The following is a 16,334-nucleotide window of genomic DNA, read 5'->3' on the forward strand; positions in this document are numbered from 1 at the left end:
CAGCAAGCACAGGCAGACAGAATGGCAGGCAGAGTCAGAGGGAGAAGCAGGCTCCCCGCAGAGCAAGGAGCCTGACGTGGGACTTGATCCCAGGACGCTGGGATCATGACCTGAGCCGAAGGCAGCCGCTTAACCAACTGAGCCACCAAGGCATCCCTAAACTTTTTTTTTTTTAATGGGAATTTTAATTTTAGTTATTATTATTAGATTCAGTAATTGGTAGTTCTTTGAAATCTTGAGTTACAGATTCTCCATTAAGATATCAGAGTTCATTTTGTGAAGGGACAGACTAACATTGAAGTCTCTTAAATGTGAAGTATTTTGATATTTTCTTGATTTGCTAGTCATCTAGCTTTCAAATTTGGTAATAAATTTTTTTTTAGGTAAATAATGTGTCAGTCTTAAAATCACTTGTCAGTGAATTACCTCCAACCGAATAGTGAAGCATATTAGAAAATAATTTTGAATATTTATGAAGCATTTATTTTTACTAGACATCAGCTTCTGTGGCTATTTTTCTGTGTGCCAAGTTTCTGACATCATTTTAGTAAAAAAAGATAACTTAAAATCTTATTTGTAAATGTGAATTATATGAATTTTGAAAAATAAGACTATATTAGCCAGGTCTCTTTGAAACAAAGCAAAACAAAACAAAACAAAAAAACCCTTTATGTTACAGTAACTTTTTTAGTTTTTTGCAAAGGAAGAGGAAATTTTCAAGTTTTTGATTTGTTAAGAATTTAGATTGAAGGGCGCCTGGGTGGCTCAGGTGGTTAAGCTGCTGCCTTCTGCTCGGGTCATGATCTCGGGGTCCTGGGATTGAGTCCCACATCGGGCTCTCTGCTTGGCGGGGGGCCTGCTTCCCTTCCTCTCTCTGTGATCTCTTCCCTTCCTCTCTCCTACTGTGATTTCTCTCTGTCAAATAAATTAAAAAAAAAAAAGAATTTAGATTGAATTGGAAGGAAGAAAATGTTTTTTCTAGTACATTATTTAAAGTTAGGGTTTTTACCGAATGTATTCTAGGTACTGAAGTGATCTTTTACCAGTTCTCCGTTAGGATGTTTGCAGCATCAGCAAATATTGTTTAAATACTTACCCTCCCCCAGCATTTTATAAAGAAAAGTTTGAAATAAGAAATTGAGAGAATTATGCTATGAGCACTCATATACCCACACCTAAACTCTACAGTTAATTTTTTTGTATTTGCTTTATTATGTATCTTATCTATCACTCTGTCCATTCTTTATTCTGTCTTTTTAAAAAATGTACTTCAGATTAAATTGAAAACATTAGGATACTTAACCTTTACATATGTCATGCATATTGGTAACTAGAGTGAGAGGTTTTGTTTTTTTTTTTTGTAAAATTTATTTGCAGTCAGATGTTCCAATCTTTACTGTCCAATGAGTTTTGACAGATGCATCCAGCTGTGCAACTTAAATCCCTACGGATGTAACCTTCACTTCCAAAGTTTCCTCATCCCATATCAATACTCTCATCACTGTTCTGATTTTTTAGCTGTAGATTAGTTTTGGTTCTAAAACTTCATGTAAGTGATTTGTAGAATACTCTTTTGTGAGGCTTTTTTCACTCAGCATATTTTTTGTGGTTCATCATTGTTGCATTTTCCAGTAGTTCATTCCATTTTATTACTCTTGGTCTGTTTTTAAGGCTTGAAAGTATTTTAAGCAGAAGTTACTTACCCCTTTCTAAATTCCTGAAGTGCTTGATACTAAACTCTAAGGTGGTATTGATTATGTTATATATCATAGCTACTCATTTATTTCCACTAGTCCTTAAGCACTGTGTTCTCATAACATAGTCTATAGAATATGCTCTATAAATACTTGTTGAACAGTCTATGGTTAGAAGTCTTTCATATGGCTTTTGTTATAGAAATCCCAAACTTGGGATACAATTATAATATGAAATTGGTGCTTGGATAAAGACAGAAATCTCAATTACAGTCTGTTATCCTCCCCATGGAGTCTTCATTTTCATGGTGAGCAAATGTGAGATTTTCAAGTGATGACAAGGTTGAAAGAGACCATAATTGTTCTTTATAATACAGAAATGTAGAATAAGAACCAAACAAATAATAAGGCTATTGTCGACTTAATTATAGGTTTTGGTCTTTTATTTTCCTGGACACATTATTTCAGTTTTTATTTTATTCTTAGTACTATCAAATCCACATTTAAAGCCCCTTTGATTTTATAAAATCATGATGTATGTTCTGTTATTTGTTAACAATAGCTTTTTTGGAAGCAGCACACGTTGTTGCCTTTCTTAAAACAGGGCAAGTGAAAAGTTGAGATTCCTATAGGATCTGAGAAGTGGAGAAGCTTTTGAGGTTTTGCTCTCCTTCCTTCCTTGTTATCTCCATCTAGGTCTGTAAATCCAGAAAGATAGGTGGGTAAAAATGGAAAGGTTATTATGAGGAGAGCAAGGGTGGTGGTACAAGAGTTTACCTTAGGCAAGTTTCATAGTAGCCAGTTTTTGTCAAAACTTGTTTTGCTTACTGATATAATATGAATATTTAGAGTAATTTATTAAGTATACTTGACATAAACTGTTCCTGTATTTTAGAATGACTGTTTATTTAATAGAGCTATGAAACAATTGGAGAACTTTCAGAGAACAAATGGGCAATGGGCTATGTTGCAAAAGAATGTGCTGCCTTGTTCACCCTGTCCATTTTTAGATCAGTCTGGCTGATGGTGAAATGCAGAAGAGTTTGCTGCACACACAGGTGCAGTGTTCTGCAGCTGTTGGAAACATTTGCCCCCTACTCCCCATTTCTTCGCATATAATCATGCTCTGTTTAAGCCACTAAAGCTAGAATATGGGATTTGAGAACTTCAATGTCTGTTTACAAAAGGGTGCAACTTAGAGATAATTGGTCATTTAGGTAGTTGAATTTCACTGTGTCTAGATGACTTGGAAGTTTCCAAAGACTAAAACCAGCCTTAAGGTCATAGAGTTTAAAAATTATGAGAGACTGACTTTGAAAGTGCATGTCTACAGCTACTGCTCTCCAGCCCAGAGGACAGGGCTTACATATTTTTATTTTTAATCACCTGAAACTACCTAATCTCTGTCTGCCACATAATAGGCACTTGATGTATCTCTATGAATATCTTGTTGAAAGATGAAGCCAAATTGTTGTTTAGATGTAGTTGTAAGTCAGAAAATTATGACTTTTTTTTTTTTAACTGATGCCTTCTGATAAGTTTTATAGTAGTCTTATGAACCAAGTGCTGTGGCAGCACAGAGGAGAGTGACTAATGCTGCCCCTGTTGGCCGTGGGTCACTTTATACTTTGATAGATCATGGAAAATCTTTGCCTAGACTACAGTTAGAGAGCTTGGTTTTGAAGAATTTTGCATATCTAAGAGATAACAGTGTATTCTCCAACAGCAGTGTCTTCTCCTCATCCTCATTTTGGACATTTTTTCATGCATTACATCATAAGGAGATTGAAGTTTAATAATTCCATATCTAGAGAAAGTTCTAGAGGAGAATGCCTTCCTTAAACTAAATAGAACAAATATTTTCTTTTGTGTAGTTGTTTTTTATATAATGAAAAGAAAGTAGGCTTTGGAGTCAGATGTAGGTTTGGATCCCAGCTTTTAAAACTGTGTTTCCTGGGGCACCTGGGTGGCTCGCTCAGTGGATTAAGCCTCTGCCTTCAGCTCAGGTCATGATCTCGGCGTCCTGGGATCCAGCCCCACATCAGGCTCTCTGCTCAGCAGGGAGCCCGCTTCCTCCTCTCTTTCTCTCTGCGTGCCTCTCTGCCTACTTGTGATCTCTGTCTGTAAATAAATAAATGAAATCTTTAAAAAACAAACAAACAAACAAAAACAAACAAACAAAAAAAAACCAACTGTGTTTCCTGCCAGGAAGCAACCTAACCTTATCATGCATCTATTTTTCTGTCCATAAAAGTGGAAGTAATACCTGCTTTAAAATAGTGGTAGAAGTTACCTCCTGAGTACATGGCATCAGTATTCCTGGAATCTACCAAAAGATTAATAAATATAATTTCCTTCTTATTCAAAGGAAAAGGTTGTAGAGTAATCAGGATTATGGTATCCCTCTGGCACAGTGCAGCTGTTATTCTAGGAGACTGCAGTGTGCCTTCAAGCTGCTGTTCATTCAGAATATATTTAGCATCAGATGTCTGTGAGGCATTGAGATAGGTAGAGATTTCGTAGTCTTGTTGTGGGAGGAAACAAACAGCAAATAGTTAAATTATAATAAAAGTTAGCAGAGATACTGACAGTAAATGCATTGGGGTTCTGAGAAGGGGAAGGTCACAGTGAGCTGCAGTAGTTAGGCATCCTTCACAGCTCTAGCAGAGCTGCACGCAGGACCTTGACGAATGAAGGAGGAGAAACAGGATTCAAGAAGACCAGAAGGATTGAAGGCTTGGTGTCTTTTTGGCAGAACATTTTTTCGGCTCTACTGAAATATAATTGGCACATAACAGTGTGTATGTTTAAGGTATACAGTGTGTTGATTTGATATATTTATGTATTGCAAAAATGATTGCTACCATAGCATTAGCTAACACCTCCATCCTGTCACATAGTTACCACTTTTGTGTGTGTGCTGAGAACATTTAAGATCTATTCTCTTAGCAACTTGCTGTATTATTAGCTATAGTCACCAAGCTATGCATTAGATCCCCAGAACTTGTTGATCTCATACCTGCAATGTATATCCTCAGTAGTCCCTGTTTGTCAAACTACCCAGCTGCTGCTAACCACCACTCTACTCTTTTCTGGGTTTGACTTTTTTGGATCCCACGTATAAATGATATCTTACAGTATTTGTCTTTCTCTGTCAGACTTGATTTCACTTAGCGTAGTGCCATGAAGATCCATCCATGTTACAAATGGAAGGATTTCCTTCTTTGTGGTGACCAAGGAATATTCCATTTTGCGAGAGTACACACACGCACACACAAACACACACACACAAACATGTGCACACACACACACATGTACTGCATCTTCATCTATTCATCTGTTGATGGACAGTTAGGTTGTTTCCATATCTTGGCTGTTGGGAAGAGTGCTGTAGTGGACATGGGTGGGCAGAGATCTCCTCAAGATCCTGTTTTCATTTACTTTGGTTATATATATCTGGTAGTGGGATTAGCTGGATTATATGTTGGTTCTATTTTTAATTTTGGGGGGAACCTTCGTACTGTTTTCCAAAGTGGCTGCATCAATTTATATCTCACCAGCTGTGCACAAAATTCCATTTTCTCCACATCGTCACAGATACTTGTTACCTCATCTTTTTGAAGGTGGCCATTCTAACAGGTGTGAGGTGATACCTCACGTGATTTTAATTTGCATTTCCCTGATGATTAGTGATATTGAGCATCATGTACTTGTTGGTTATTTGTATGTCTTTAGAAAAATGTTTAGTTCCTCCTGGCAGAATATTTTGTATACTGATTGATAATTGATGATAGTTTGAAATATTCAGAACAGAAGAATGTTGAGGCTGACTGAAGTTGGGAGTCAGTTTTCTGGAGCAAGGAAAACACCCTGTGTGTTCTGTTTCCTCGGTTTTCCTGAGTCTTGAACAGCAGATCATTTATTGTCTAAATGCTTAGGATTCTTAAACTTAACTGTAGAGACTAGTCCCAATCCTTATTACATGGGCTTTTTTTTTTTTTTTTTTTTTTTTTTTTTTTTAGCGTAAGCTGAATAAAATGAATTCTGTGAGGTTTCCTGCTCAGAGTAATATAAATGAGTCACCAAGGTCCCTTACATTATCTGTACCTACTGACTCCTGTAAATAATCTTACTGGTTTGACTGCATTTCTTGCTGTTTGCCCTCCCCACTCTGTTACATTTCTGGGAATAATATGGCAAGCATGCTATCACTTCAAAGCCTGTATACTTGTTCTTTCGGTCTGTAAACATCTTTCAGGTTATCCATAAGGCTTGTCACCTGTGTTCCTTCAGGTTTCTCTTCAAGTGCAGTCTTTTTAGTATGGCCTTCTTTGACCATCTTATTTAATACTGCTTTCCTCCCTCGCACCAAGCTCCTTTCCTGTTGTTTTGCCTCCAAAGTGCTGAGAACCATTTGCCTTCCATATATTTTTAAAATGTATTTGTACATTGTCTCTTCTAACATAAGCTCCTTGAGGGTAGGGATTTTTAAAATTTATTGTCACATTTCCAATGCCTAGCACAAAGTACTCAATAAGTAATTATTAAATGAAAACGTTTTTCTTTTTGAATTGTGAACTTTGGGCACACACAGGCTTTTCTTTTTACTGCCATTGAGTGACCAAAATGGAGTCTTTCTCAGGAAAATAGCAATTTATTTGATCAACATTAGACATATATTTGTGAATACGTTTATAGGTTGATACACTTAATTTTTTCCTTTTTATCTGGGCATTTGTAATGGTTAATGAATTGGATCTCAGTGTAAGAAAATGAAAAAAGTTAACAAAGAATCAGTAAAACTATAACATTTTTTGAATTGATGTGAAAGAGAGGTTTGGAGAAGGAATGTCAGCAGTGTGTCTGAGTACATAGGAGAGTATCACAAAGTTAGAATTACTTCCTTGAAACAAAATCTGATGGGAAATCATTTGACGATTTTGAGGGATGTAGTAGTATAATTAAGGAAACATTTTTAGGAACTTGATTTTTATAGTCATTAGGGTAGTTTAAAGGGAGGAGAAGTCAAAATATTAAGGACATTTACAAAGAAAAGTTTGGCGTATTTGCGGTTTGAAATAATCTGAACAAAAAAATTGAAGGAGAAATGGTGAAACCAGAAGGATTTGAGGAAAAAAAGGAAACAGTTAAGAGAAGCTGTTGGCGGTGTAGGATATGAAGGAGGGACAGCACTAAGGCTGCAGTGGCTTCAAGGTTGTGCTGATTGGGGACAGAAGAGGAAAGTTTGTAGTATCAGTGTGGTGTTATCATTGCTTTAGGGTAAGGGATAAGAACTATAATTTACTCTTAGGTCCATGCCTAGAAAAGAAGCTTGTAAATGAGGTGGCACTTTTTTTGCTGCGGGATGCTTTTGGAATATGGTTTCTTCTCTATAAATGCCAACTTGGTGGTGGGGGTGGATTGGGGGGGTATATTTTCACTAGGGGTGGTTTTCATTAAATATTACAGGCAATTTGGACAAAATAAAAGTTACTAACATGTGGTGTTAGAAATACTGAAGTGATTTGGGGGAAGAAAAGTTAGATGTATAAAGATGCTGTTATTAAGGATGCATGGCTGGCTCAGTTGGTTGAGCACAAGACTCTTGATCTCAGGATCGTGAGTTTAAAGCCCCTTGCTGGGTGTAGAGATTACTTAAAAATAAGAAAAAATCTTAGGAAAAAGATGCTGGTTTTATAAATGAGGGCTTTTGTTTTTTTTAGACTTGCTATTTTTAGATGGAGTTTCCTTTATATAACTTAATCTCAAGGCTACTTGTTAACTTAGTAGGTCTGTTAATTTAATAGGTGACAGTTGTGGTTCTAGGTAGTTTTGCTATAAGCATCTTTACAGCAAGCATTTTGATTACACGGTAATTTTGCCATAAAAGATAAATAACTGGTTGACAGTTTGGTTTGACAGTTTAGTTTGATTTCTCCATTGACCCAGTAGTCCCATTTTTATGTTTCTAAATCTTAGTTATCCCTCATCATGGTCTATACAGTGGTGCAGAGTTTTGAACCCATATTTCCCATAAATTTTGGAATGTCTATCAGCAGATATGTCACAGTATGCCAAGAACAAACAACACCATAAAAGTCTGTCACAACATAATATGAAGCTTATTTACAAATATACATCCTAGTATTTATGAACTGTTATCTCTCTTAAGGAAGATATTTTAGTGTAAAAAGAAAAAGTGCAGTGCTCAATGAGGAAACTAATCAAGGAAAAAACTGTAATACTATGAACAAAAGACTTTGAAGACAAGTGCTTAGGTACATTCCCCACAATGAAATTAGTTATTTTCCCAGTATTGCCATGAATCTACACTGTGCATTTTGATGTATTCAAATATTTTGTAATTCGTGATAAAGTCCTTTTAATTTTGCTATTCATCATACATGTTTCATTATGTCCTTTTTAATGAGTGCTCTTTTATTTTTTGTGATTTTTATAGCTGGTTATGCTGTGAAATACTGGTGGTTGTCATAGGAAATTGGGGAAAAATTTTTTTGACATAAGGTGTGTACTGGTTTTTAAGATACACTATCAGGTATCTCATCCCGTTAGACAAGAGGCAGACATCTAGCAGGATATAAAGGGCAGAGCAATTCTTTCAGCAGAATATTTGTTCTTCTCTATAGCTTTCTTTGTTATCCTGTCCCCTTCACCCCCCACCGCAAGTTGCTTGGAGCTTACCTTTCGCAGCCTTCTGCAGTATTAATATGCAAGGTAGAATAAAGCAGTGGGATTTAACCTAGATAGCACAGCCAGAAGAACTTTTTGAGCACTAATTGTATGTATAGTGCTGTGCTTGGCTTCCAGCACACAAATATGCATGACACATGGTCCCTGTAGTGAGAAATTCACAGTGGGACATTCTAGTGGGAGAACATCCACAATCGATGGTAATACTTTCATAGAGATACTTGAAGAGTTAGTTTTCCATTTAATATTCTTGACAAAAAATGATTTTGTATACGGTCAAAAAAATAAGGCTATTGTGGCCTTTCTTCATAAACATTAAAACCTGTTTTTTAGAATTGCATGTTTTAATATTTTTTGGAGTTACTCTTATAAAAGGCAAATAAAATCCTTGTTGTTCTGGTATTGTATGACCAGTTTATTTTAAATAGATTATCAAGCCATTTTCTGTAATATATTGTACTTAATATAGCTTTATTTTAAATTGTTCAATTTTACATTAATAAAAATTAATGTTATTAAAAAGTATCTTTTTAGTATAAGCCTATTATGATTCATAACATTTTATTTAATCTTTAAACTATATTTTTTCTTCTTCCTAGTCCCCTACTGAGTACTTTTGATCTTCTATCATTCAAAAATTTTTCTTTTCCAGCATTAAAACCCTGTTACTCTAGAAAAATGCCTAAAAATCCATTAGCAAAATCCCTTTAGATGATCTCAGGATACATTTTTCCTTGCTCTTTTTTGTACCTTGTTAAACTGGTTTCTCAAATGAAACTTTCTTAGAATCAGGCAGTTCCTGGTTCCTATGGGACTTCCTGTTTTCTCAATAAAAATAGAAAAGAACCTCAGAAAAGAAACCTGGTCAGCGTGAACTACTTTGTAGGCTCAGTTAGTCTTAGTTGTGACCTGGATTGTAGATATCCAGGTATCTGAAAGGTCTGAATATTTTTGCATTAATTTTCAAATAGCTGATAAGGAGGAGATTCTAAATAATAACCATGAGAGATACTACACGTTTAGCTGTAAACTTGTTTGTATCTTTTTTTTTTTTTAAAGATTTTATTTATTTATTTGATAGAGAGAGAGAGATCACAACTAGGCAGGGAGGCAGGCAGAGAGAGAGAAGGAAGCAGGCGCTCGGCAGAGCAGAGAGCCCGATGTGGGGCTTGATCCCAGGACCCTGGGATCATGACCTGAGCAGAAGGCAGAGACTTTAACCTCAGCCACCCAGGCGCCCCTTGTTTGTATCTTTTTTAGAGGAGTTGGGTACAGGGGAGTTAGATGGAACGTGTTAAATCCTTTTTATAATATATAGTGGCAATACAAAATTATTTAATCCCGAGACAGTTCTTAGCTACTTTGATCTATATTTATTTCTTATTTCTTGCCAATTTTCCAGATGTTAGCAGTGAGTAGGAAGTTTTTTTTAAATCATTAGAAGTATTTTGAAAGAATTTAGTTTTAAAAAGCATCTTGTAGATTTCCTTAAGTAGTAACTGCTTTCAGTCTGTATTTTGAGAAAACGAGTTTGGTAGAAGCAATGTGGTCAGTAACGGTAATAGGTAACATGTATTAAGTGCTTGACACTAAGGCAAGTATTTTATATGGTTTATCTCATTTAATCGTTACAACAGCTCTATGAGGTAGGTATCATTGTTACGTCCTTTCTTTATAGGAGAAGGAACTACAACTTAGGGTAGCTTAGTAGTAGATGTTAGTTCATGGTCATGTTGCTTACTAGTGAGTGATGGACCTGGGACTTGAACCCAGATATTCATACACACCAGAGCACTGCTCTCAGTTATTATAGAGAAAATCACATGTTCAAAGTAAGAATGGGTGAATACAGTAAGTCTCAAAAATTACTTCCCTGACTTTTATTATCATCAGTTTGTTTACATTTTGTTTGTGTGTTAAATTCAGTTTTAGCAGAGTACGTGCTGGCATTTCAGAGGGCTTGTTTAGGGGGATTCTCATTCTCTTTCTCAAATGATGCTAATAGTTCTCTTTTTTTCTTTCCTTGATAGTAAAAAACCCATTTGATGGAACATTTGGAAAAATACAAGTAAGTAGAAGATCATAATACTGATATTTTATCTCATGTTTTATATGATAAAAGTATTAGGATGACTGTCAACTAAAAAATGCTAATTTAAGAGTTCTCTTAAACTGAGTATTCTTTAATGATAATATAATTAAATCTGAAATAGATTTTCTCCTAAGAGCTGAATTATTTATCACCTTAAGGTAAAAGTCAACTGCCAAGTGAAATGGTATTGGTATGTTATCTGGGGATCAGGTCTTAACCTTTAGAGGTATGCCTGTTTAAGTTGCTGGATATTCTTGACAATTTTTGTTCTCTTTGCCCCACCTTGTCTCTCTGGATCTTTTGTTCATAGGTATGCCTATTCAACCATCAGGAAGGCAGAGGATTTAGAAAGAAACATGATTCTTGGGCTACCTCTTTATGATTCCTTTTCTTTTAATTTAAAGGATCTGTAATACTAATTTTAACCTAAGTTTTACTCACCTGAAAATATTTTTCACTTACCATCATTAAAGGCACTTCAAAGGTTAGGGTATTTGAGCTTATATTATAGTGCACAATTAGTTATTAATTTACTGTAGGAATTGACAGTAGTATAGACCTGTATATAAAACATTATTTGTTGTGCTTAAAGGATATGTAATAATGTGTAATCAAATCCATAGAATATTACTTTAGATTGTTAGAGTGGAATTTTGTATTGACTATGTTTATGTTTAGTAATATTCTATTGTGATGATACTTGTTTTAAAAAAGGTTGATTTTATCAGTTCGATATTAAATATAAAGTTACAGTTGGCATCATCATTTAAATCCATACATTATACTCATTGTATATTGGAAATACAAGACCTTATTTTCTTTTATATAATTTTCCCCATGGGAGAAACTGAAGGTCTGAACCTCTAAATAATAGTAATAATTGTAATGTAGATAATGATGCTTCACTTATATTAAGTGCTTGTTCTGTGCCAGGCACCATGCTAAGTGTTGAAAATCCATTATTATCATTTAATGAGAGACTTAATACAAACAGTTGAAAATTTCCTTGAGAAAATTGGCTGAGAATAGGAGGAACTATTTTTTTTTTTTAAGATTTTTATTTATTTATTTGACAGATAGAGATCATAAGTAGGCAGAGAGGCAGGCAGAGAGAGAGAGGAGGAAGCAGGCTCTCCGCGGAGCAGACAGCCCGATGCGGGGCTCGATCCCAGGGTCCTGGGATCATGACCTGAGCCGAAGGCAGAGGCCTTAACCCACTGAGCCACCCAGGCGCCCCTAGGAGGAACTATTTAAAGGTGACAACATATGAGAGAATTTGGGAAAATTGCCCTATAGTTTGATTTTTATCCACCCAAGAATGAGAACTTTGCTTCAGAGAATGGTATGGCTTATTAAAAAGAAGATCTGGACCTTACCAAAATAGATAGCTGAAAGGTAGCTATTTCAAATTACAGTATAAAATCATTTTTGTTTAATAAAGCGTTACTTGAAAGCTTACTTTAAGTATGGATTTATTTGTAGAACTTTAAACTGGTTTTCAGGGTGATTATGAAGGCCAGCATGAGATACCTTTTAAGCTGAATTTTAGGACACAATTGGAAAAGCAGTCAGAATAGAAAATGACTGTAATGAAACTATAAGCCAATATAAGTTTTCTATAAGGATGTAACTTTTAAATTTAACTTACATGTTTTTCAGATTTATTTCTAGTTTAACATATTGGTGCTAAAGGTAACTGAACCAAAGCTTTTCTTTTTCTTCCTCAAAATTGATCACATTAATAACATACTACATAAAAACTATTTAGATCATAATTTAGTTGATCATGCACTTGGGACCCTTGTAATATAAAGATGGTCATTTTGAATCACTTGCCGTTAGAAAAATAATTTTTGAAAAATTATAGTTTAGCTTTTTGGGTGCTTAAATTCTCTATGTGAGAATTTAACAATATGTTTATTGTCTTATGGGATTCAATTACATTTGATTAGGTTTTGTTATTTTTTTCTACTTATCTAGTCCAGTGTTAATATCTGTGAATCAAAAGATAAAGTTTATTTCCAGGCCTCTGGTGTTCATTAGAGATGTAATTACAGAGCCCAGGTGTCAAAATTTTTGGATTTAGTTTTGTTTTTGAAAGGGGAGGAGTGAGAATGTGTGTGATCAGGACATATGAAAGAAAAGGAAATTGGCCCCTTTTCCAGATAAGGGAGGAAATAAACTTCAAAACTCTTGGCTACTTTAATTCCAAAGCTTAATCAGATTTATCTTGGTTTTATATATCGAGTCCACAAGCTGTACTATCATTAGAACTCTTTCTCATCTTATTATATTGAACATCTTTATTAACAATGATTTGTGGTTTCATATATCACAAATGCATAGCTTTCAGAATCCTGACTTTCAGCCCAAGCAGTTACTTTTTGATGTCTGATGCTTAACAATTGGGATTTTTAAACTTAGAAGAAGATAAGGTTTGGCTTAATTCAGAATCTGCTTGAAAGAGTTGAGGGAGAAAAAACGCTGAGTGTCTCATTGCCTTCCGCTACTTGGCGGGCACTTAGACATTGCAATGGTCTCCTCTCTGGTTTTCTTTCATATGTTCAGAGTACTATTCCTGATGCACAAGTTTGTTTTATTTTCCTCCTCCAGAGTTTTTAGAATGAAGTCAAACTCTTTGTCTTGTTTGTAGCAGTCGATCCCAAACTATTTTCCAGTAGCGTGCTGAATCAAAATAGGCGGCTGGTTATGTAAGAAACATAACCAGTTCCTTTATGCCTTTGCTCATCATACTGTTTCTTCTGCCTAGAATGCTAGTCAATTCTGTTCTCTCTGTGAAGCCCAACTCAAATATTCTCTCTTCCATAAATGGATCTTCCCTTCCCTCTCTCTTCTGTATTTATATTATGCTTTGTTTGCAGCTTTAGCACTTAAGTATGTTTTTTGCCCTTGAGAGCAGGAACCATCTTTTTACTGGGCCTCTTGCTTTGCTGAGAAGAGTTCTTAACTCCTATTACTAGATACTCATTAAATGTTTACTTTGCTTTAGTGGTTCGTAAATTTATACAGGACCACTTTTGGGGAGCTAGGAGAGGTTGATGATCAAAGTGTCAATACGGATTCCCTTACTGTGTGGCTGAATCAGATTAAGACAAAACATGAAGGGCAGCCTTGAAATCTCATAAGAACAATATATATAAGTTTGTATCATATAAAGGAGGATTGGGAGCTTTGCTTTGGTGTTTGGGGGAGTTTGTTGTACATAGACCTTTTTTAGCATTAACCTTATGCCAATTTCTCTGTCAGTCCTCAAGAAAATAAAGTGTTTAGAGTGATGATTTAGATTCCAATGTTTTTTATTTTTTTAATACCCTTTTTTTTTTTAAGATTTTATTTATTTATTTGACAGACAGAGATCACAAGTAGGCAGAGAGGCAGGCAGAGAGAGAGGAGGAAACAGGTTCCCTGCTGAGCAGAAAGCCAATGAGGGGCTTGATCCCAGGACCCTGGGATCATGCCCTGAGCCAAAAGCAGAGGCTTTAACCCACTGAGCCACCCAGGCGCCCTGGTTTTTTTTTTTTTTTTTTTTAAATATGGTAGCCATTCTTTAAATGTGAATTTGTCTTTGGATTATGTAGCTTCTATGATTATAAATTATTTACTGTTTTTTTAAAATAAAATAATTTGGTACATGTTTTTGAATTATGTATTTTATAATTCCTTTTACTTTTAGGAAAGTAAGAAAAATCTTCTGATGAACACTTTATATAAGCTTCATGATCGATTGGCACAGCTTGCAGGTAATTGTTTTAATATTTATAATGTCTAAAAGTGTTTTGAAAATTAATTTATATATATAGCATGCTATATCAGTAGAAATAGTTTTCCCAAGTCTTGTGTTATCTTTGTGGATTTTCTCTTTAGATGTTTTTGTTACTTATATGGAGTAGTTTTTATTTTATAGATATATTTAATTAAGGCCTTTTTCCTGCCTGCCCATATGTATTAGATGAAATATATATTATATAATTCTAAAGTCAATCAAATTTTTTTATTGCATTAATAGTAATAACAAATTTTGAAAGCTTACATATCAGTTAAATTGGATAAGCAGTAAATTACCTGAAACCCTAGATTAAATGTAAAAGTGCAGATTTTCCTTTGCTGATTGATAAGGTATCATTTCCTGGGATAAAATAAATATATTCTAGAATTTTTTTCTACAGATTCTTTGCATTTTCTTCATATTCTGCTCTTAGTAAGTCTTTTAACATCTATAAGCTGTAGTAGCAGCTTACCTGCTTATTACCTTAGCTTTTTTTAGTTATTCTTATTTCACATATAATCTAAAAGAAGAGATTTGTATTATCTTTTTGTTAAAGAAGCTACAGAAAAAAAAGGTATGGTTTTCTAAACTTTCGTATGTAGCAGATCCTTTTGTAGAAATAAGATCACTGGTAGAAGGTAGATATGGAAGTTTTTTAGTCGAATGGATGCATTTGAGATCCTTTTAGTTCCCCATCCTCATATCAGCCTTTGTGTGTTTTTTTTTTTTTTTTGAGGGGGGCATGGATCCTTAACTCTGGTCAGTTTTTTTATGCTCATAATTCTTTGTATATCACTAAAAGCCTTTTTTACATTAACTGACTTATTATCGTATTCATTTACTGCAAGCTCATGACATTTATTTGTTGTGCTGTGGTATGCAGAAATAGGTTAAGTATATGCTCTGGCTGGGAATACCAGATGTTGGCTATCACAGGCTTCTACAGCTGTCTCTATGGCGTGTTTTTTTGTTTGTTTGTTTTTTAAGATTTTATTTATTTATTTGACAGAGACCAGAAGTAGGCAGAGAGGCAGGCAGAGAGAGAGAGGAGGAAGCAGGCTCCCTGCTGAGCAGAGAGCACGATGAAGTCTTGATCCCAGGACCCTGGGATCATGACCTGAGCCAAAGGCAGAGCCTTAACCCACTGAGCCACCCAGGCGCCTCTATGGCATTGTTTTATGTAGTGTACTTGATTGGCATACTCTGGGGTACTTTTAAAGGTACACACTTCTTCCTCTAGGGCAGGGGTCAGCAAACTTTTTTCTGTGAAGGGGCCAGATATTAAGTTTTTTGGGCTTTCTGTTCAGAGTTGTTTCTGTAAGAGTTACTGAATTCTGCCATGATAGCATGAAAGCAGCCATAAATAATAGGTAAATGAATGAGTATGGCTGTGTTCCAATAAAACCCCATTTATAAAAAAAACAGCAGTAGGGCAGATTTGGCTATAGGCCATGGTTTGCCAACCCCTGTGGTAGATCTGTGGAAACTGAATCTTGGAGGATGCATCATAAAGTTTGAAGACTTTTACTTGTTTATTTAATAGGTATTTCTTCCTTTTTTATGACTATGACCATTAAAATCTGACTGCACAAGGCTGATAATAGGAATATGGCTACTTTTATAGTAGGAAAATTTATCAAGGACTTTACTTGAACTATCATACTTTCATGTTAAAAAAATTAAGAAAAAAAACCATTTGAAGAGAAACAGGGCAGAAGGAACTTATAATTGAAGTTCGGTATAAGGAAATTGATTTCTAATAACCACAGATCAACCTGAAAGAAAAGGCTTTGGAGTCTTTTATAAATAGTTGTGAGAAGGGGAAAATGTGGTTTTGTATGTACTGCATTTCTTTGTAGAAACCAGATCATAGGAAGAAGTTTCTATCTTATTTCCCTGTTGATCTGTGTTATAATAATTTTTAAGGCATGCACATACCTTGCTAAAGATAGGCATAGTGCTATCTTTATACACAGAATGTACATTTTAATTCAAACGTATTTGAATCCTTGAACTATTAGCTTTCGTAATAGATGTATAAGTTACCAAG

At 35.1% G+C, this 16,334-nt stretch overlaps 1 protein-coding gene across 1 annotated transcript in view; it reads left to right on the plus strand.

Annotated features, from left to right (window-relative positions):
* The window catches only part of LEMD3 (LEM domain containing 3), a 78,947-nt gene that overhangs the window by 18,169 nt on the left and 44,444 nt on the right, over positions 1 to 16,334 (plus strand). The window contains exons 2-3 of the mRNA XM_004752489.3: positions 10,436 to 10,473; positions 14,192 to 14,258. Coding sequence (XP_004752546.2) covers positions 10,436 to 10,473; positions 14,192 to 14,258 — 105 coding nt within the window. The remainder of the gene's footprint in view (positions 1 to 10,435; positions 10,474 to 14,191; positions 14,259 to 16,334) is intronic.

The sequence above is a fragment of the Mustela putorius genome, unplaced genomic scaffold, assembly GCF_011764305.1.
Source record: "Mustela putorius furo isolate JIRA1106 unplaced genomic scaffold, ASM1176430v1.1 tig00537227_pilon_pilon_pilon, whole genome shotgun sequence".
In the NCBI taxonomy this organism is placed as follows: domain Eukaryota; kingdom Metazoa; phylum Chordata; class Mammalia; order Carnivora; family Mustelidae; genus Mustela; species Mustela putorius.